We start from the raw sequence: 22,074 nt of genomic DNA, 5'->3' as shown, positions 1-22,074 counted from the left end.
TGGATTAGATTTCGTCATGCGTGCCGATACTAAAGGTTGCAGTAGTGATCCATTCAGCCTTGCCATCAACTTTTCGAGCCAGCACAATTTCTGGCTAGTCCAATCCATTCGGCCAGCGAGGGGTACACAATAGGCGCCTTCTTATGGTCACCTTCTTCCTCCTCCGCCTTCACCTCCTGACCTTCAGTGGTATTGATGCGGAGCCTCCGAGGTCCTTCAGAACATGCTAGGTATCCACATGAAAAAATGACCCTGAGCAAGGATAAGCGGTTTGGAGGGATCCGTGCTTCCCCTCAAGTCTACCGTGTCGGCGAGTACAACTGCCTGCGCCAGTCCCATCGAAATGCCGATTGATCGCAGTTTCCGCCTCATCCAGGCACGTTGTACATCGGGCACTATTGAAAGGATGCTTCCCCCGAAGAGCGGCCAGATCAGAAGAAGGCCACCCAGAGCTTTCGGAAACATAGGGGAGCCAGCGCCGGTTATACGGCTTACCCAGTCGTTGTTGATGTTGTAGGCGACTGATGAACATATTGCTTCGCCTGTATCCCTGGCAGTGGCTTGCAGTGCCTGGTACTCCTCTGTCTCTCGAAATGGCATGGCGTCGGTCTCTAGATATTGGCCACACTGTGCAATCACATCGCATAGCCGCAACAGCGTGGTGCGATACGTGTTCCAGCCGGAAGATGCATATACTGTGTTCCAGTCAGCTAAGTTTTGTGCTTAAAATGCGAGTTACTGACAACTCTGGTAAACGTGGACCCTGCCAGGAAATATGTCCAGCTGAGATATTTCAGCTTCTTCCATCTGAGGATGCATTGTCTCCATTTGCCAGTAATCAGGTATCCTCAATGGCCAAGCTCTCACGCTTGACAATTGGGCACGTGCTGTGGCAAGGAGACGTTCGACATCTGCCTTTGCCTCAGGGTGAGAGCTCTCGAACAATGATGGCGCGGCTTGCAAGATCCGCTGTGTTCGCTGAATCAGATCGATAAGCATTTTTTCATTATGATCCACGTGGTCATTGAATTTCTTGCCGAGATATATACTGTAATCTACAGTCCACGTCGATCCGTTAAGAGAGCTATCGAACGCCGCAAAGTAGGTGCAGCTGGGTGAGACAGGGACTTTTCCTTTGGTACGTGCCCTCATAATTGATGTGAGACCCTGCAAATGAGCTAACCATGGGTGAACAGTGTATTTCGGAGGCATCATCATCTAAAGTGCTGTGTTCAGCCAGATGTAAGGTCAGTGTTTCGTTGAGGAGCACGTACCTCGTACAACCCCATCAGATATACCGATATGATCGTTCCGTGGGAACCACAGTCCACAGGGTGATATAAGGCCTTCTGCAAATGGTTCAAAGAGCGAACATAGGTACGCGCCGCTTGCGCAGCAATCAATGGATTATCCGTAGTAGTTGCAAGGAAGCATAACCCCACTGCATCAACAGTACTTGAGAGCAGAGAGTTCGATTTTGCGGTACCTAACAACGGTGACAAACCGGCAAGGAAACCTTTGCAATAGATGGTGTTGGGAGGAATCCAAACAAAGCTTTTGAGGAATAATGCTACTCCTTGTTGTTCATAGGGAGTTGCCAGCGAAGTCTGAATGCTCTCACATTGAGGCTTGCGGGTACGCATACGTCGGGCCACGCTCTGGGTTTCATTCCGGAAGTTGATATCAAAGTCGTTCTTGTATCCTGTGCATTCTCGACCAGCCCTTTCGCAGCGGGTGCACTGCTATTGAGATGTGAGTAATGTCAATGCTTAGATATTGGATTAAGCTACTCACCGGACGTCGTTCGTCGCACTGTCAACGATCGCACGTCAGCAAAAACTTAGCGTAAGGATTAGATCACTACCTTGGTGTGCCTCGCCTTACATGGATCGCAGCCTCGGCTAGGGTGCCCGGTGTTCACCATGGTTGATCGAAGAACGTTGAAGAGTACTTTGTGTTTATTCGTAGTTATCGATTGGCCTGTCTTTTGGTCCGCATGGTCAAAGTTGGTGAATAGAAGAAGAACTAAGCTTCACCTCCCGCACCACTATATATGTCTTCATGATGGACATTCGAATCGCAGCGTCAGATATTGCCATCATCAAAGCCCTGTAGGGCTACAATTAGGTTGTGGCGACCACCGGTGAGCTCTGCTAGCAACTCAAGCTAAAGTTGTCTAGCTTCTAGATCAAAGCAAATCAGCTCTTCTGCATGTGACGCGGGAGAAGACAGATGGGCCGGTCGGTTATATTGCTAAGATATTAGGTTCAGGTATCTATAAACCTTTAAAAGGACTAGTTTAGGTATTTACGTTATACTATTTATAGTCTAGCGCGTATTAGTACTACGTATAGTTTAAAATAACTTTTTAAGCGCTTACTACTTCTTTCTTAATTAGTTACCGTAATTATATAAGTCTACTTTATAATCCTTATTAATATATTCTTTAATCGCTAAATTAAGTATATTTTATATTATTATTATTAAATTTAGCTTTAAAAACATTTTTTTAACGACTTATAGTATATACTAACTTAAAAAAACCTATTTTATAAGCGCTTTTAAAGGTCTTTATAGCTACTTTTTACTATACTTTATAAGAGTTTTAGTACTTTATATACTATAAAAGGGCTTTAGAAGTCCTTTTATTATCTATCTACTATATAAAAAGCTAAATAAAAAAGATTAAAAGGACCTTTAAGAGCGCTTATTAAAATATAAAAGGTAAAATTACTTTATAAGTACTTTTAACAAAGAGAATAACTGACAGAAGTACTTTTAAAGGCCTTATATATATATTAGTAACTACCTTTATAATTATAACTATAGCTTAAGCTTTATATTTAACTTAAGTAAGTTCTTTTAAAGTACTAATAGTATAATAAAAGTACTTATAAAGGTCTTTAAATATAACTAATAAGATATATTACTTATACCTTAATGAATTTGATTATTTAAAGTATTAGTAAGTTCTTTTTAAGCCCTTCTTATAATAAAAAGTACTTATAAAGTATTTTAGTAACTATTGTAGTTAACGCTAAGGACTTTAAGCTTATATAAAGCGATACGTAAATAGTAAGTAAATACTTTAAAAGGTATTCTTATAACTAAGAAGTACTTATAACGAACTTTAGATAATAGATTTAAGAAGTTACTAAAAAATAAACTAAGGGCTAGTTAATTATTATAATAGGTAAGCTAAAAAAGCGTAATAACTATAATCGTACTTAATAATATGAATTATCGCTAGCTAAGAAGAAAGGAAAAGTAAGTCGTAGGTAGGCGACCCTTTTACCTAGGTAAATACTAAGCCCCCTACGAGTAACCCGAGGTTGTAACCCGAGGTTATAATCTAGTTATAAAGGTATTTAGCCTTTCCGCTATAACCGATCCTTATAATTATAAGTAAAAAGTTCAAGTAAAACTCTTTAAAAGTACTTATAAAGTTCTTAATAGTCTCGCTATTAAGAAGAAAGCCCTTTTTAGTCTAAAGAAGCGAAAGTAAGTTCTTCAAAAGTACTTAAAAAGGCCTTATTAATACTTTTAGATTTATTTAAATCTATAATATTACCTCTAAGGAAAAGGAAATACTATTATAAAAAAAGTACTCTAAAAGTTCTTTTTGAATACTAATAAAGAACTTAGTAAGAAGAAACCTATACTATAAAAGACTTAAAAGTAAATAAAAAGTTCTTTATAAAGCGTGAAAAGTACTTATAAAGTTCTTTTAGCTCTAAACTTAAAGTCGTTATTCTAAGTATTAAAGAAGTTTATAAAAAATAAGTTAAATATACTTTAAAAGTACTTTCGCTACGCGAAAAGTACTTATAAAATCCTTTAGTAGTATATAATAACAAGAATATAATAATAATAATAAAAGCTTTAAGAGTTTAGATAGTTAAAAGGCTAAAAAGGTCTTTTAAAAGCCTTTAAAAGTCTACTTAAATAAAATAGTAAAGTATAGTTAACGATAAAAGTACTTTAAAAGTACTTATAAAAAGTCTACTTATATAAAGTAGTATATAATATAATATAATAAAGTACTTTGTAAAAGCTTACTTATATAAAGTAGTAATATAATATAAATATTTTGTCCTTAATAATTTTTAAGTTCTTATAAAAACCTTTTAATATAGCTTTATAAAGTATAATAAAACTTAGGTTATTATTAATTTATTAATAGTATAATATAATATTATTATTAATACTATTATATTTCTCTTATATATAATAGTATTTTTAGAAGTAGTAGTTATCTTATATATTATATAACTTATTTAAATAAATATTTATTATTTTAGTATATTAAAGCTCTTTTAATAATATCTTTATATTATAAAGCTAAAATAGTACTTTAAATAAGTGTTTATATTTATAATATATTATATTATTATACTTTATTTTATTTTACTTATTATAAGCTTTATTTAGTAGCTTTATTTTATAACTAATATATTATAATATATATTACTTTAGTATAATATATTTACTAAGTCTAAAGTACATAAGATAATATAAATACTTTATAATAGTATTAGCTACTATTAAGAAACTTATATACTAAGATTTTTTAACTTAATTACTTTAAAAGTTCTTTATTATTAACTTTAAGATTATATTTAAATTAATTCTATTATTTATTTAGAGGTTTATATATATCTTCTAGCTATATATTTTATACTTTATATAGTTATATTTAAATTCTATTCTTTATAAATTACTTTAGTTATATTCTTTATTTTTATTTTTATTTTATTATTTATTAATATTAATATATATATATATTAATATAACTTAAAGACTATATTATTAATAAGAGAAATAGTATATATTATAATTATAATTAATTAACCTTTACTATAAAATAATTAAAACTAAAAGATAAATAAACTAAAGTTTTTAGAAGGTCTTTTTATTATATATTTACTTAGTAACTATAATACTTTCTTTATAAATCTTTTCTTTATATTTCGTTCTTAAGCTATAAAAGATTAATAAAGATTTACTTTTAATTAAAGCCTTTTAAGGTCTTAAAACTCTAATTTATTATTATTCTTTATTTTTTCTCTCTTATCTAAATCTTTTAGTACTATATCTTAAGCCTATAATATATTAAGTAAGTACTTAATTAAGTCTTAGTTCTTTAACTTTATTTCTAAGATAATATATAACTATTTTATACTTTAAGAAGGCTTTAATAAGGACTTTAAATATACTTCTTTATAATATACTATCTAATTATCTTTATCTTTTTAAAGAGATATAAAGAATTCTAATATCTTCTTAAATACTATTTAGTTATAATATATATTATATTTAATAAAACTTACTTCTTTAAAGTAATTTAATCTAAAAGGTTTCTTAAAAAGACTTTAGTAAGGCCTTAACTCTTTTTTTCTTTTATTTATTATATAGCTATTTCTAGAAATAATATATTTCTAATAATTATTAGCTTTTTTATTATTATTATATAATAATATATAGCTTAGGATCTTTTAAAGAACTTAATAAAAGCGATTATTCGTTAATTTTAATATTATTAATTAAAGCTTTATAGTTTAAAAGTCTTTTAAAAAGTCTTAGTAAGGCCTTCTTAGAATAAAAGTTATTTATAATTTACCTTTAATATCTTAAACTTTAACTCTATTTATTAATACTTTAGAAGCTTTAATATTAATAACTTAACTTATAGTAAAATATTTATAATTCTAAATTAGAAGTACTCTCGTTACTATTATTAAAACTATTATTAAAATCCGAGTTATTAATAGTTTAAAAAATCTTCTAAAGCCCTTCTTTTTACTAAACTTATCTAATATTTATGTTAGTAAGTTTCCTAAATAGTCTTTATTAATACTTACTCGCTTACTTAAATAAACTTTATTAACTTAGTTTTACTAATTAGTAGATTAAGTTATACTACTAAAAAGAATTTATTATCGTTTTATATTTATAATAAAAAGTTCTTTTAAATGTTTAATCTCTTTATAATTACTTATAAGATATCTTTTATAAAGATAAAAGTACTTATAAAGGCCTTTTTTTATACTTATATACTTCTTTTATATATAAAAACTCTTATTAAAATACTATATAATACTTTTTAATATTATTAAATTACTTAAATTATAATATATTACTTTTTCTTAGTTAATAAAAGAGAGCTAAACTAAGTACTAAAGGTCTTAAAAAGAGTTTTTATATCTTAATTTTTAACTTATAAAAGAGAAAGCTTTTAAATAATAAATAGTTTTAGTATATTCCTAATATCTTTTCTTATAAAAATGTTTTTCTAAAGGCCTTAGTTTTAAGTATAAATCTTTTTTTAAGAGCTAGCTAAAAGATATTAGTAATATAGAATTAAAAGACTTACTAAAACCTTTAAAAGTTCTTTTAAGATACTTACCCTAACTTCTTTTAAAGGAAGTACTTTACTCTTTATAAAAGGCTTAGAGTTATTACTATTAGAGATAAAATTAATATTATTAAGAATCTAAGTAGTATCTATTTTATTATTATCTTATAAAATAGTACTTAAAGAGATTTTTAAAAGGTTTTTTTTTTTAATATACTTTACTAATAAGCTTCTTAAAGTATAAAAAGTTTTAACTAGTATTCTCTTTTATATTTAGTTAACTATAATTAATAAGTTTTCATAAAGGCCTTTAAAAGTACTTTCAATCTTTATAATTAAGCTAGTATAAATCTAATTTAATTAGTATACTTAATAAGTACTTTTAAAACTAGAATTTAAATAATACTATTATAATTAGTATAAAGAAAAATACTTAAGAAGTTCTTACTTAAAGAGTATTAATAGAGTTATTTTATTTTTAAAGAATACAAAAATATTAAAATAAAAAGCTTTTAAAAGTACTTACTTTAGTTTATTATTACTAAATACTCTAAATATATCTTATTTAAAAGGCTTTTAGTAAGTTAAAACTATCTATAAAAGTACTTACTCTAGTATAGCTTTAAATTAACAGTCTCTTAATAGGTATCTATTACTTAGTAAATTAAGAATTATTCTATAAAAGTAATTATCAATAAAATCGTTAAAAAGTTATTTAAAAGGCCTTTTAAAGGCCTTTTACTAAGAACTTATTATTTCTTACTATTATAGATTTTAACTTTCGGTATGATGGCCCAGATTCTCACGGGTGAGCCGCCCAACGAGGGTGTGGCTCTGGCCGCTTTGCTCACCCCCGGCTCACCTTCCGCTCACCCTCAACTCACCCTGAGCTCACCTTCCATCACCTTCCGCTCACCCTCAGCTCACCCCACTAACCACAAGGTGGCTGTACTGTCTGAAGGACGTGGGATGTCCGACCTGGAACTCCACCGATGGGCGGCCACGATGCCAGTCCCATCTCCCTTTATAAGTCGCATTCAGCCAGACTTTCACATCTTGGAATTCCTTCCCCGACACTGGCCACAGTCACTGTCGAGTAGTTGCTCTGGGTTCTTGGACTGGAAGTGCCTCATGAATACTTTCCATGAGATCGAAACAGAAATACTACGATGAGTTCCAATGCACCGAGCACCGAGCCAGAAGGCGTGTCCCCGGTGCCATTGTCGTGCGAGAAGACGGCTCGAGATCTCGAACGAGACTTCATTCGACAATCACGAGAGTATCAGAAGAAGATTGAGTCCACCACCACAAGCTTCGTGCGCAAACCCATTGCTTTTGGTACAACTCGATTCTATCAGGTCATGCTGCGGGAATGGGATCTGTTCGCCTCTGAGTACAACGGCCCAAAAGACCCTGCCAACCTCAAAACCGCCAAAGATTTCATCCTGTTCTTCAGCAGTGGCCGCAAAGGCCGCAACGAACCGGGCGGTCGCCTGACGGTGGCCTACACCTACACCGCTTGGAAGTCGTTCATGGCCGCATGGGGTCGCCTGCACCACATGTCATTTTCCAAGAGCCACCAAGACACCATCCTCAACTTCATCAACGGTGGAGAGAAGTCGGGCGCTCCGGATCTTTCTCGCAAGGCACGTGCCAGTCGCAATTTCACCAGGGACGATTTTTTAGTATGCGTTCAACAATTGTGGCAGAACGACTGGCACGATTTCGTTCACGAACGCTATCGAACTGGTCTGCATCTGCTGCTCCTGCTCCACTGCAACACATCCGGTCGTCGCGCCGAGTACGAGAAGGAGTTGACGTACGCCGATATATCCTTAGCGGTGGTCTGGTTGGACGGCACAGACCAACCCCAACTGGTCATCGACTTCAGACGGACGAAAGCGAAGGGTCTCCAGAACTATGAACGGGAACAGCCCCAGCACATGCTGTACGAGCTGGTGGGCCTCCCATTCTATTGTAACAGCATTGCCTTCTTCATCGCCGCGGCGCTAGCAGATGATGTGCTGCGCGACTACCATACTTGGGATGAGATCTGCGCCATCTCACGACCGTCTCAACAAAAGCATGTCATCATCGACTATGTTCCAGAAAAGAGCCATTGGCCACTTTTCCCTCGCAGCTCCTTGGCAGGACATCTGGACCACAGTCGAAGCTCCGCCTCTTTGACGTCGAAGGCATTACTCGACCTGGGCTTTCGGGCCGGCTTTCGAGACCACTTGACGTTGCATGCTGCTCGACGAGAGGTCCTCATGCAAGTCGACAACTATGGCTATTCTTGCAACGAGCGAATGCGCTTCGCTGCCCACATCAACCCCAACACCTACCGGCGATCATACCAAACGTCGATCCCACTGGTCGATGGACAGGCGTCGTACTTCCAGTACGAACCCTCCAATGCAGAGCTACATGCCCTCAGGAGAGGATACTCGTGGCGTCGTAATCCTCATCACCAACCTAAGCTCAAGGAGGCGACCCGGATTGCTGTACAAGAGGACATCAGCGACGAGGAACGAGAGATCGTTGAGTCCCTCTGCGACGACGTGGTCAAACGTCAGAAGCTGTACGACCAGCGACGACACGACCGAGACCTTCTCTTGCGCGAGCAGAGCTCGGCCGCACCACAGCCCGATGGTCGTCCGTACGAGTCCGACTTTAGCCAGACCCGGAAGCTGATGCCTGAAAGGGATCGACTGGCCACCAACCTGTTCCGTGAGGGAAGTCTCCGAGACGAGATAGGTTGTGCGATCATGAATGATTTGATCCAACTGTGTCGGCAGGAGGCTCCGATGACATATTGCTCGGGTCTCAATCCATCAGGTGCCGAATGCGACACTTGTGGAGAGCAGGTCACTCCTGGCAAAGAGTATGCGTGGTGGGCACACCTCTATCGATGTCGAAAGAGGGTCATCTGCCATAATAATGGCTTTACTGAGTTCTGTTTCTTGTGCTTTGTCTGGTATGATGACCGTGATGCATGGCAGCAGCATGCACGAGAGCATTTGCAGGACTTGCCGCTGAAATGCAACATGGTGGTCTTCCGTCACAATGTGGTGCGACCAGCACTGTGTCCGGCGTGCCTGGGTGAGGGGAAGTTTCGGCAATTCGTTAGCCTGACCACCTGGAAGCATCATCTTCAAGATCACACCCTACACGAGAATGTGCAGTCATGCCCACACCCGCAGTGTGAACCTGTCCTCGGGCACAAAGACAAAACTGTGCTCTTGAATCATCTCGCAGATGTGCATGAGATCCGCTTCGAGCACAGAAAAAGACAAAGCGCTATCAGCTCTGCAGCTTCGCAGCCAGCTGACAGAGCGCCGAGGAACTTCTCATTCGTTTATGTCGACGCTGATGAATACAAAAAGACTCGTGCCGAAATCGACACTAACAGAGACAGCCTTCACCAGACCTGTGAGAAATCAGCCACGCCTCAAGAAGTGGCACCGTTGAAGGCCCAAGCTGACCATGAGGCAACGATAGCCAACAAGCAAGAAGTCAGTTGCGCGAACGTTGAATCGGCAGAATCGTGTCGAGACGACGGTGCTGGTAGTCGTGGAATGATCATGTACGAGGTCGAGGACAATGTGCATGTGGAAGATGGTGAGCAGGTAAGCGAAGCCGACATTGGGCAAGGAATAGAGGAAATAAAGCAAACGCAGATTCGGAGACAGCTGGGGCTGGTGATTAATGTTCCGCCTGTACCTGCATCGTGGAACAGCTCCACGATACCCCGCATTGAGTCACTGGAAGCGGAAAGACCGAGCCAACCAAAGTCGACGAAGCAGTCTTCTCGCGGCCGACCTCCAGGCTCTCGCAACCGCAAAACAATGCGTCGGACGCGACGACTGGCAACTATAGCCAAAACCCGCTCATTCCTGGATTTATCAGTGAGTAGCTGATTAAGAAGGGAGAGAAACGGCACTTTCGACGACGAGTACACCAGTCTAGCAGCTGTAGTTGGTTCGAGACTGCAGAAGAAATGCTACACCTTCACCTTTGGGCAAGATTTTTATTGGGTTCCGATCTAAACCTCAAATCATTTATAAGATGCTGCAGGCGCCACAATTGTAGCGCAGGACAGTGAGAGGTGCAATGACGGTGCGTTGTGGCATGTTGCATTGTTCGAAACTACCAAAGCCAAGAAACGGCAGAGTTGACAGTTAAGTGGGAATCAAACAAGGGGTCCTTTTCCCAGCAAGAAGTGCACCCTAAACATGCAGCCTTCACGTGATGTCTCCTCTGCGGACCGTCGCATCTTCCTGCTGTCCATTGAGGTAGAATATCTGGACGACGGTGGGTAAGCGTTTGACTCGAAAAACGCCAAGCGAATAGGCAGCAGCGCTTGACAGTACCACGGGTAATGGTGGTGGTCGCGCTTGAGAAACGTAGGGACAAAGACAGCAAGACTGGTGTCATCACTTTTCGAGATGTAGGACATAGAAATCAACGACCGTATTGCGAAGATAGTGGATACCCTCACGCTGAGGCATCCGCCCCGACGAGGTCAAGCTTTAAGGAGCCTTAATGGCCAATCAATACCGAGTTGTAATAGGGTAGCTCAATGCGATACGGTAATGGTGCCGTTACGTTCTTTGAAAGACATTGGTAACGGTCGACCGACAGAGTCTTCCCACAGGTATTTAATGCTACGAACAGTAACGTGACGCCACGACATTGGATGATCTGCGAGGCATCTGCTGCTCCAAACGCGGAAGAATTGTTGATTCCAGCAACGGACTGACCGTACACTTTCGAGCATTTTCATAGAAGCAAAGAGATAGCCACGGCATGCACGTAGAAGGACACAGGATCTCACTAAGCGCGCATTTCGAACTGTTTTATACAGCTTTCGCTCCCTGCTTGAGTAGCATCTGCACCACCTTCTCGTGACCACGTTGTGATGCCGCCTGCAGTGCGTTGCCGTACTTTCCTCCTTGAGCATTGACATCGGCGCCCTGGTCGAGCAGGATCTGCACCACCTTCTCGTAACCAAATTCGCATGCCCACACTAACGCTGTACGACCAGCATCGTCGCTTCTGTCGACGTCGTAATTCTTGTTCGACTGCAGCATCCATTTCAATACTTTCTCATGTCCTAGCAGTGCTACAAGACGGATTGGATGCATCTGCGGCTGCTTCTGGTAAGTGTTCGTCGTTACCCAAAATATTGCAAACCAAAGACCATACAGATTACTATCAGTATCATAAAGTTGAGTCATGTCAGCCATAGAGGCATCGTTCGTTGGCATATCTGCATCTCGAAGGTGGCGTGGCCAGTGCTCTGCTGAATAGGACAAAAAGCTTTCGACATGGTTGTCGTCGTCTAAAATATCCGGTATTTGCATGCTACAGAGATGGGGCTAACAAGGATGGGAGAAGGCAATTGGACAGGACATGAAGCGCCCGGGGATCTTGACAAACACCGGCGTTGTAAAGGTTTCCAGGAACCAGACGATATTTACATCTCATGGTCGACGAGAATGTCATCGGAACCTTACTTTTGCCTGCATGGGCTTCGCATATATTTGAATCGAACGGCCTCCGATGTACTTTTGGCCCGTGACTCTTCTGACCGTCGCAGCTCGATAACCCCCTGCGTATGCACACTCAATCGTACAGGTCAAGCGGCTCGTCAGCGCTTTGAGGCAAACGCAAACCCGTGGCTTCCAGGGCGTGGTCGATGTGGAGACAGGACAGTTCTTCCTCGTCCTCTCGGGAAAGCGTATGGGCGATGGACAAGATGTTCTTGATCTAGTACCGTTAGAGTATTCAGCACATCGACGCCGTCCAGCGCACCTACCTGGCGACCATTGACATTCATGCAAGCAAATCGGTCCAGATAGTCTGCACCAAAGTTGGATAACCCATCTTCCCCACAAAGGCTCGTGAGAAAGCCGGTGAGGACTTCTTTTTTGGCGGCTTTGCCGAGGGAATGGTATTGCATTCGCAATTGCATACGATCGAGGATCGCACTGTCAAAATGATCGACCAGATTGGTGGTCAAGATCAGAATGCCATCGAAGTGTTCCAACTTTCGGAGGAAGACTGCCACCAGTCGATTGCGTTCTAGAGTCAGCTCAGCACGTCTCTGGAGGAAGACGTCTGCTTCGTCTATCAATAAAATGGCATTCCATGCGCTCGCGACGCGGAAGATGTTGGTGAGTTGGGGATCTAGCTCTCCCGCGTCCGAACTGAGTTCTCCGGCAGAGACCTGGGTCGTTAGCCTCACTTGCCAACAGCGGTAGCACGATCACCTACCGAATAGAGTGGTCGTCGGTGGTATTCGGACAGAGCCTCAGCGGTGAGGGTCTTTCCCACGCCTGGCGGTCCACTACATCATCAGCGTGCACAGTGGCGAACCCAAGAGTCGAGAAAGCTCACTGAAGCAATATCCTTGTACCACTTCCTACAACACTCATGCTCGAGCCTGACCATTTTCCATGCTTTAGTGGGCTCAGATGACCACGGGTCAGGGATCTGATGGTGTTCTTCATGCTGAGGGGAATGGACAAGTGGTCGAAGAGTGCGGAAGACGGTTCGATACCTTGAATATGATCGACCGCGTACTCGCCTGTAGCGGAGTTTTAGCATCTAGCAACACAACCAGCGTCGGTGTAGACTCACCCCAGAATTTGTCATTGAGACTGAAACCCAATACCGCGGGAGGACATAGGACAAGCTTGTCCTCCGGCAGGTTGGCTAAATCCATCTCCCCGTTCATCACACGTTGCTGCGTCGTGATAAAGTCGGAAAAGAAGCCTTCTTCGGTTTTCTTGATGATGATACGCGCATAGCTTGGGATCGTCTTGCGAAATTGGTCTGTATCGATCATGATCTTGGACTGAACTGACTTTCGGACCAGGCCATCTTTTACCCGTCGAAAAGCGACTCCGTCATATGTCCGGTGATGCGACCCCATCAGAGACATGAATTTCCGGCCGCGTTCGATCAACGACTGCATGATCTTGTTCGGGGTGGGGTGAAAATAAAGCGGGTAAATGTCCAAAGCGGTGATCGGTCGAGCCCCATGAAACCGCTCAACAGGCAGCCTCTCGGTGACGGTACCAAAGACTTTGCCATCGAAATCGAGGTATTGGCATTGGAGCTCGAAGTATTCGACGCCCTGTTCGGTCTTTTTCTCGTCGCCCGTGTTGTACTGAAGACACCTCACCTGACCGCTGCCAGGACAAGTCGTGATGATGTGGCTATTGGCCTTGAACAGCGCCCATAACAGGTCGTATGTGATCTTGCCTTCTCGCAGAAGCGGATCGAGACGTTCTGAGGAAGCCTTGGATCGGTCTTTGATGGTGCATATCAACAAGTCAAGGGCTTTGAGACTTGTCAGGTCATGTGCTCCATCCCTGGTTGCACTGGCCCGATACTCCTCGAGTTCGGGCAGATAGTGGAAGAGCAAGTTATGCTCAAACTAATGCACCTTCTGAGCAAGTGATCCAATGGTCTGCGAACTACTCACTGAAGGTTTATCGTCAGCCAAGCTGACCCATTTGATGTCCTCCAGCACAACTCTTAGGATATCTCGCAAACCTGGTAGTTTGATGTCGACGTAAACGATGGATCGGGTCTCTGACTTGACTGGTCTGGTGTTAGATTTTAGGCTGGCATTGTAAGCCAGAGTACTTGCCTGCACGCGTGCGAATTACGAAAGCGTAGGTGTCTAATTCCTTCACCTCAGCGATAGCTGGTGATTCCACAACCTTGTACGCGTATGCTACGGAGTCCCAGCTTTACGCAATCAGTTCTCTGGGACGGTATTGAGGAACGAGGATGACGCACACTTCTTGTATGTCCTTTACCTCCAGTTTCGAGCCTCTCACAGCAGGTTTGGAGTCTGTGTCTGGCGAGGCTTGGGACGTAATAGCTTTCCCGGTGTCCTTGGGCTCCGACATAATGTACTTGACGGCATCTTTGATTGCTTGAGCAATCTCTTGATGGGGTGGCGCTTGTATCGTCGGGCTGGTCTGTGGTCTATCTCGATGACTAGAGCTGGTAGTGCGAGCTCGGGGTGTATCACTGCGCTTCGAGGGTGTAACAGCTGGCTTTGAGTTTGAAGACCGCATGGTTGGACTGCTTGGAGGAGTGGCCGGGCTGACCATATTCGCTCGAACAGCTTTGTTGTTGTTTGGTGCTTTGGACAGTGAGGACATGGTTATGCTTAGAGCTTGAGGCGACGATATTGCAGCTGCGGGTGGGACAAGATTGGTAGACTGTTTGGTGAAGAATGTCTGGCAGGTTTGGGAAGAAGATAACTGGTCTCCTTGTACCTCTGAATGAACGGGTTGAGAGGTACGTGGACAACGTTCGATTGGGCTTCGAATGAGATTCTGTGAGGAGTTCATTGGCTTCTTTATACCTTTCATCATGGCACAACAGTCCTCCGTCCTCTACAGGGCCTGCATAGCATCCAACAAGATAGACCATCCTGATCTCGTACATGGTCTGACGACCGGCCATGTTCTCTCCCATCCGCAACAACGACAAGCCTTACAAACTCTTCGGTGGAGCCATATCCTATATTCTTGATATGCGATGCCGCTCTGCAGCACAGGTCAACGACATTGGTCGTAATGACCCTAGACACCACCAGTGTCATATCAAGAGCACAAAGACAGCCAAGCTGGACGACGTCCAATCTCCAATGAGTTCATAAGTGAGCTTTTTATATGTGGATCTCCTGCTCCTGGAAGACTGCGGAGCTGCATATTTTAACCTGTTGCCTAATTTCTGTGGTAACTTGAATCGACATTTGACCTGCGGGACTTTCTTTTCGTCCGATCTGCCCAAGGTCAGGGCCTCAGATCTCCTGCAGCCCTACAGAAGTAAGACACATGCCCAACAAGGTTTTCGAAATCAAATAGAACATCCTGCCCTTATATTGATCACCATTTCAAATGAATGACCAGTACCCAGATTATCTTCGCAACATGTCAGTAACTACAGTGCTCTGCTCTCACATTTGCAAGGCCTACTCGAAAAAACCGAGAAGCTGACGCCGAAACTATCGAAAATTTATCCTTCGGCTCATCAGTGGAACAGTCTCGGCGACTTGAGTACTGCGCTTTTAGAGGCCGTGCAGAAATTCCAAGAAGAGGTGCGGCTTTCCAGAGAATCACGGACACAACGAGCATGGCAGGAAAGTGAAGTACACAGATCTAAAGTGCAGTCCTCAAGGAGCGATCTTCTTGCAACATGCCGATTAAGGCACCCATCTGTGTTCAGGAGGAACATTGTCTTAATCTACGAAGGGCCAAAGACCTCAAGATTTGATTCTGAAGATTCAAAGCTCAGGAAGGAGTCCACTCGTAAGAGATCCAAGTTGATTCGAGATTTGAAACCAGATGGGGTAATCTCGTGGGCAATTGCTCTTGCACCTACCCTGTGGGCTGGTGGTTCGATGGCTTCAGATTTGTTCACCTGCATTCTCGACAGTGTGGAACCTGAAGTGGTACAAAGGTGGCCGCCAGTGATACGAGACACATTGTACCTGCTCATGGAAGACGAAGAATCTCTGAGTTTGTCTTCCAAATACGGTGAGCTTCTACAAGGTCAGTCTTTTCTTTATGCGTAACGACGAAAGAAGGTAACGTCTCATCATAATCAGCACTTGATGACCCTGGGCGGCATGACTCGATCCAAAATAGTAAACGGCGGCGAGTTGAGGACGGTGACATGATAAGACCATGCGAGATCCAGTCCCCTCTGCTTCAGCATTTGCCCGGCAATATTTCATCGGATGGTGACTTATCGTCCAAGGGTAAGAGACATCACAATCACTACTTATGTTAGCTCATTGGCGACAGATTCGAGGCAAGGTCGAGATGACCAGGAACGCTCGACAAGTGAGAACGGTTCCGGTACACCGTTTTTCGTAGAACAAGTGCCACCACCAATCGGCGATAAGAATGTAGGGCAGTCCCATCTTCGACGGCACCCAGATTCATCTCACTCGTCCTCGCCATCCAAAGAAAACCGAGGTAAGATAAGACTTTGCGTATACAAACTGCACTAACGATACAACAGAAATGAAGCATATGTATACAAATGCGCTTGCTAGCAATATATCTAAGTTGCCAGAGCCATTTAGAGCAGCTATTGAAAACAGTCGTCTTTGGAAATGGGAGAGAAGTCAAAACTGCGAGACCACAGGATGCTGGGCAGCTCTGTTTCCGAAGGACGATACACAAGATGTCTCTTTTACCATCTGGTGTGGCAACGACGATGGTTACCATCTCACTAATGCCTTCGGTGCGCAGCATGCCATATCCTCTTAATTTTGTACAAAATACACCGTAGCAACTCTGACATAGCAAGTGTATCCGGCTGGTACCTCAAATTCTTTGTATTCAGATACATTTTCTTCGAAGGTCTTTCGGTCTTTCGTCTTCTGGTTGTAGATTGAAAGGTATAAACCTTTAAAGCAGATTCTCCGACTGTTAGCGGGGTCTGGAGGGAACCGATGCGTTATTCCAATCTCTTCTTGTCCTGCGAGGGCGTCTTCCCCTGTCTTGACAAAGTTAGCATCCATGCGTAGTAGAAAAGGCTTAGTACAACTGACCGCCATTGCAGGTGTCGTGCAGAACTTGCGCAATTGTATCTGAGGTTCAAAGCACATCAAACAAGTATCATGAAGTTCCGCTTTGTATGTTCGTATTTGAAGGGTGCGTAAGCTTTGGAAATGCTACCTGTCTCGCTACCTAGCAACGCAGGCTAGTTCGCGACATGAGAATGTTTTCGAGAGGATATCCGACAGTGACTCTGCATAAGCCTAAAACAGCGTTCGAGATACTTAGTTCGATGGCTAGTTTGCGAGAAGGTTGCAGTGCTGGTAAGGCGTTTGGGAGGTTCACCCAAGCGGTCTTTGATTATTCTGAGGGATTGAAACTGATGTCTACATGGAACTTACAGCGCACATCTTAGGATACGAGACATTTCGCGGGACTGGGTGGGGCTGACCGTGCCATGTGATTTTTCGAGAAAAACCCTGAGGCAATTGGGCTTCCACATTAGGCTGCAACGCATAGCCGGCTTCCCAGCGTCATGCCCGAAGACTGCTGCTTACTTAGCATGCACATCTCCACAATCTATTAGTCTATTTGCTCTACCATTTCCAGCATGTTTCCTTTTCGTACTTCAAACTTCTTCTCGGGTTTCCAATGGTCCCACAGGCACTAAAGTTGTGGCCTCCTAAGCTACTTCCTTCAGGTAGCTATCCGGACACGCTATCACACATACTGCGAGCGGGCGATGCCGTTTGAATAGATATAGGGATTCATTGTCTCTTAGGCAAAGAAGAACCCGATTCGGTCGGAGGTATATAGGGAAGATGGTGATCAAGGAATGTGCATCTCGCCGCCTAACATAACAAGCTTCCCAAAGCAGGAAAGGAGACTCGGAAAGAGTGAAGATTGTCTCCTTAGGAGAACCTGTTGGCATTTTCACAAGTCTGTTGAATTGAAAACACTACCAATCCTTCGATTCTTGCCAGTGTCATTTACGTCCCTCACAGCGCTTCCTCGGGTGGCCTTCATCTTTTATCGTTGATTAACTAATTGCGTCAGCAATTTGATTTGTTCCTTATATTGCTCCTCCTGCCGAGCCATCTGTCTCTCCAACAGCGCCACCTGCTCCTTGCTCTGCCTCTGTTGTTCTGCCATCTGCTCCCGGAGAAGGGCCAGTGCGCCCTTTTGCTTCTTGCTGGCAGGAGTACCGGGCTTCTTAAACCCTGCATTTTCTTGAGAGGACCGAGCGCTCGGATCCTGCTCCTGAGATTCGTCTTCCTCAACGCATATGCCGGAAGTCATTGCCACGTTCCGAGGATCGTCCATTGCCGCCAGTGCATCGCGAATCCTCTTCAGATGTGCTGGGTAGAATGAGTGGTAGATCTCTCGCACGAAGTCGTGCGTCCTCTTCCGGCCTTGACTCTCTTCAAAGTTCAGCACGAAGGACGCAATGGGATATCGATAGAAGGCCAGCTTCTCTCCGTCGATAATGGCAAAGTGGCCGTATAGTTTCACCAGCAAATTGTCGTGAGAAACCGAGAACACCAAGATCTGTCCGCTCAAGTCGGCCATCTTGGTCTCGTCAACAGCTCGACAGAGTTGTATGATCGCATTTACAGCCACGCTGGCGCTCTGGATGTTTTGACGATCTGCCCGGCTGATCCCCTCGTCACCGCATTTGGCCTCGCAAAGCAGGAATGGAAAGTAAATGTTATCCGTGAATAGGGTCGCTCGTTCAAATGCTGTATGGTTCTTCAACTTGGCTTTTTCCGCCTCATCGAACGCCGATGGAGCAATGCCAACCGCGAGATCCGGTTTCGGCCGAGGTCCTCCTAGGATTTTGCACCGTGTCCACTCAACGCTGATCTCTTCTGCAACATGCTCAAGCTCTTGGTGACCAGAGGCCCAAAGAAGCTCGGGCGACGGCACCAACAGCGGCGTGAGGTCTCGATAGACCCTGGCCTCGTTCCGCTTCTGCACTCTCTGCCACACGGATAAGAACTCCGACAATGGAAAGGCCGTGTGCTGCGGCTCTGGATATGTGCTTTTTGACAGACTTCTGCAAAATGACTTGCTCTGTTCTCGCGCTCGTGATCGACCTTGTAACTCGTCCATGTACACACCGTGGTCCGCCAAAATGTTCTCATGCGCAGCAGAGTGCGCCTTGGGGACTTCTCCAGCTTTAAAGCTTTGCGTATAGCTTGAACTTGATGGCCGTTTCTTCGACGAGCTACTCTGTTCCTGACTCATGCTTGCAAAGTCTTCAGGCCACTGCGCAGTATGCACCCAATGTACTATCGGTGATGCTATCGGTGGGCAAACTTCCGTGTTGTCTCGTTCGTAATGTTCAGGGGGTGCCGGACCCGTTGCGCTAGACGCCTCTGCAGTGATCTCAGATAACTGCCTCTTTTTGTGATGTCTGCACAGGTCCTCCTCGGTATCGGCGCAAGGTATCTTCCTTTTTTGTCCTTGTAGTCGACGCGTAGATCGCTCGACGCTGAAGGGGGAACCTAGAACTGCCGCAGAAGCGTCCGGGGCAGATTGCGACCTCTTCTGGATGTCTTGTAGGGCTGGTGGGGATGGTCGTTGTATCTGCTGAAGGTAAGTTAGCCGTGGGATATATTCATGTGTTGCATCTTTCCTACTTGGTGTTGTGCAGAGCTGCTTGTCGAGGGTGACGGGAGCGGACGACGTTTCTTCTTTCTCCTCCCAAACGAGTCGCTTCTGGTGCTGCACGCTTCGTGGTGCTGCGAATGTTCGCAGTCAAGAAGAAAAGGTGTCATGGGCACAGTGTTTCCTCTGTCGCAAGAGGGACAGAAGACCTATTAATCTCTTCTGCAGTCTCACAATAAGCGCTCAATGTCCGGGCGTCGCACGTGCTAGATTGCACCTTCACGTTTGATACAACACACGCTTTTCCACACTCGATTGGTAGTGAAAGCCCAGGCGGGCCAAGGGCATTCGGAGCTAAAAAGAGTATCACGTGGGGGTCTTTCGCGCTGATCCAGCGGAAGGAAGTTTGTACTAAACTCAATAGTATTTCTTGGTCTGTTCATCGTTCCGCGATTTGCTCCACGATTCAATTTGTACTACTGTACAGCAACAGTTCGCTATCCTGCCGTATCTTGAAGCACGAGGGCACCCTGTCGCTGCAGACTAATGCGCTCCGCTCCTGTGCATTGTACATTCTGATCAACTTCTAGTCACAGTTTAGACCCAAGTCCTTGATCCCTACGCTGTACTGGTTCAAGGCAAGGACTTCCGACCATCACTGTCTCCGCGAAGTGGTTGCATCGACCAACCCATTATCCTTGTTCCTTGGATCGTCATTGTGGCATTGGACCTTGCTAGGCACTCGTGTACCCGTATCGTCGTGATCAGACTCATGCTTTCGCTTGAAAGACTGGAGACGACAGCTTCGCACCGTCCCACGGTTGTACTCCTGAATTTGCTTGTCCGGTATTCCGGCGTCAGCCCGAAGCCAGATCTCAATCCGACAGAGGTATTCTGGTCCTGACCTGTCTCTCGCTGCCCGTCCAGGCCAAGGAAGGAACCGTCACTGATATTGGTCGAGATTCTCACCAACCTCTATCGCCCGGCTCTGTGCATCTCGGTCCTCTGCCTAGAAGTCTCCGTGAGACGTTCGATCTGAAAGCAGCTGCTTCTTGGACGAGGGTTGTGAGCTTGCAGGCTCCTGAATGCTGCATAGTCGTGCTGCTGGCTTCGCCACTAAGCTTAGAGGATAGGAAGACACCGATACCAATGCTGCTGTTGCTGAACCTCGCAACCACCTCGTCTAGCAAAGCCGCCAGACCAAAATACACATGGTAGCGCATGCAGAAGAGCTCGCCTCGACCACGTAAGGCACACACGACTCAGGTCTCACCCCGCTGCCCGAGCGTAGACCTGATCCTGCCGTACTCGACCAGCGCTACATATTCACTACTCACAGACTCTTCGCTAGCGGGTTTCTCGCTAGCACCCTGCGTAGCTAGGGCAGGTTGGCAGCAGCTCATTGCTGGAAGAAGTTGACGACCCACCGACATAGCTCGAAGAAAGCGCTAAAAGTGCTTCCTCCAGTCTGCAATCATTCCGTCTCATGCAGCGTGACCATGTGTCGCCTCCCCTCGTCACTACCAACGCTGAGATTCGGGCCAATCAGGCTTGTATGACATGTTGTGCACCTTTTACGACCAAATGATGCCGCTGCTGTTAAAGAGGATCAAGGAAAATCGGCGGTCATCGAAGAATAGGACAGGACAAGCATCAGGCCGAGATTGATGCACAATTCGAAGCCACCGTTCAGCAGTGGAGAAGAACGAGAAAAATTTGGAGGATTCACATAGAAACTTCCGTGCTAGCCTGTCGGGCCGCCGGCTGGGGTCGAGGCCTCAGCGCGGTTGAGATTGAAGATAACCAGTGGAACCAAACTTCTTCCCGTCGCCGATATACACTCGATGACGGATACCCATTCGCGATCTTGAGGTCTTGAGATATAGGACTTCGTTGTAGCTATCGAACCGACGATCGTTTGGTTAGAGCAGACGCCGAGCGCGGTACCTGTCTCGTCCACATTCTAGGTATTAGCATCTCTGATACCCTTCTCGTGAATTAGCACCGATAGCTGCGAGCACCAAGCTAAAATAGCTGTAGAATAGAGGCCAACAACTCTTTGATTAGCTATTGAAACGCCCTTCTTTGTATGAACCTCTGGATAGTCATTTAGCACGTTTTTGAAATTGATTAATACAGTACAATAAGGGCATGAGTTGTGCTGTAGTACTTTCTTGAGACCTCTCAAGCATGAAAGCTCGAATTTTGTTAATGCGGAGTTCGAGTACCGCACCTGGTCACATGCTAGAGCAATATGCCTGCAATTTGCGTCATGTTCCATCAACGGTGTCGCCTGAGGTCTGGAAACGTCTGTGGATCCCATGCGCATTGATGCCACCCTGTTCTCAACCACTCATTTGTGGTTTTTGCATGGTTATTCAGCTAATGCACAACATTCATCTGCAGGTACAGTATAGCGTAAAGTGCTGCATCGATATCGGTAGCAGCTTCGCCGCATAATGGCTCCAAACCTTGCTGCTGCACAGCATGCCGAGAAGCATGACATGATCGTCAGGGCTGAACTTCTAGATTCCGAGATGGCCAAGATCGCGCAGTGCACCGATCGCA

At 43.8% G+C, this 22,074-nt stretch overlaps 6 protein-coding genes across 6 annotated transcripts; 1 reads left to right on the top strand and 5 right to left on the bottom strand.

Moving 5' to 3' along the window:
• Nucleotides 1-216: 216 nt before the first annotated feature.
• Nucleotides 217-999, bottom strand: PMZ80_003081 (uncharacterized protein; the record flags this gene model as incomplete). The annotated part of the gene is made up of 2 exons (XM_064871510.1): nucleotides 217-695; nucleotides 744-999. The coding sequence occupies 2 exons, from the start codon at nucleotides 997-999 to the stop codon at nucleotides 217-219; spliced, it is 735 nt and encodes a 244-aa protein (XP_064731890.1).
• Nucleotides 1,000-7,524: 6,525 nt separating this feature from the next.
• Nucleotides 7,525-10,275, top strand: PMZ80_003080 (uncharacterized protein; the record flags this gene model as incomplete). Its single annotated transcript, XM_064871509.1, has 1 exon — nucleotides 7,525-10,275. One exon carries the CDS (start codon nucleotides 7,525-7,527, stop codon nucleotides 10,273-10,275), a length of 2,751 nt encoding a protein of 916 aa, XP_064731889.1.
• A 939-nt stretch (nucleotides 10,276-11,214) lies between these two features.
• Nucleotides 11,215-11,625, bottom strand: PMZ80_003079 (uncharacterized protein; the record flags this gene model as incomplete). The annotated part of the gene is made up of 1 exon (XM_064871508.1): nucleotides 11,215-11,625. The coding sequence occupies one exon, from the start codon at nucleotides 11,623-11,625 to the stop codon at nucleotides 11,215-11,217; it is 411 nt and encodes a 136-aa protein (XP_064731888.1).
• Nucleotides 11,626-11,983: 358 nt separating this feature from the next.
• Nucleotides 11,984-14,541, bottom strand: PMZ80_003078 (uncharacterized protein; the record flags this gene model as incomplete). Its single annotated transcript, XM_064871507.1, has 8 exons — nucleotides 11,984-12,127; nucleotides 12,177-12,587; nucleotides 12,635-12,707; nucleotides 12,758-12,947; nucleotides 13,001-13,802; nucleotides 13,851-13,969; nucleotides 14,019-14,119; nucleotides 14,171-14,541. 8 exons carry the CDS (start codon nucleotides 14,539-14,541, stop codon nucleotides 11,984-11,986), a joined length of 2,211 nt encoding a protein of 736 aa, XP_064731887.1.
• Nucleotides 14,542-16,661: 2,120 nt separating this feature from the next.
• On the bottom strand, nucleotides 16,662-16,955 carry PMZ80_003077 (uncharacterized protein; the record flags this gene model as incomplete). Its single annotated transcript, XM_064871506.1, has 2 exons — nucleotides 16,662-16,898; nucleotides 16,950-16,955. The coding sequence occupies 2 exons, from the start codon at nucleotides 16,953-16,955 to the stop codon at nucleotides 16,662-16,664; spliced, it is 243 nt and encodes an 80-aa protein (XP_064731886.1).
• Nucleotides 16,956-17,925: 970 nt separating this feature from the next.
• PMZ80_003076 (uncharacterized protein) lies at nucleotides 17,926-20,729 on the bottom strand (the record flags this gene model as incomplete). The annotated part of the gene is made up of 2 exons (XM_064871505.1): nucleotides 17,926-19,640; nucleotides 20,480-20,729. 2 exons carry the CDS (start codon nucleotides 20,727-20,729, stop codon nucleotides 17,926-17,928), a joined length of 1,965 nt encoding a protein of 654 aa, XP_064731885.1.
• Nucleotides 20,730-22,074: the final 1,345 nt, after the last annotated feature.

Source organism: Knufia obscura (genome assembly GCF_036327395.1).
Source record: "Knufia obscura strain CCFEE 5817 isolate CBS 148926 chromosome Unknown scaffold_3, whole genome shotgun sequence".
Classification (NCBI taxonomy): domain Eukaryota; kingdom Fungi; phylum Ascomycota; class Eurotiomycetes; order Chaetothyriales; family Trichomeriaceae; genus Knufia; species Knufia obscura.
This window is presented reverse-complemented; position numbering and strand designations above follow the sequence as displayed.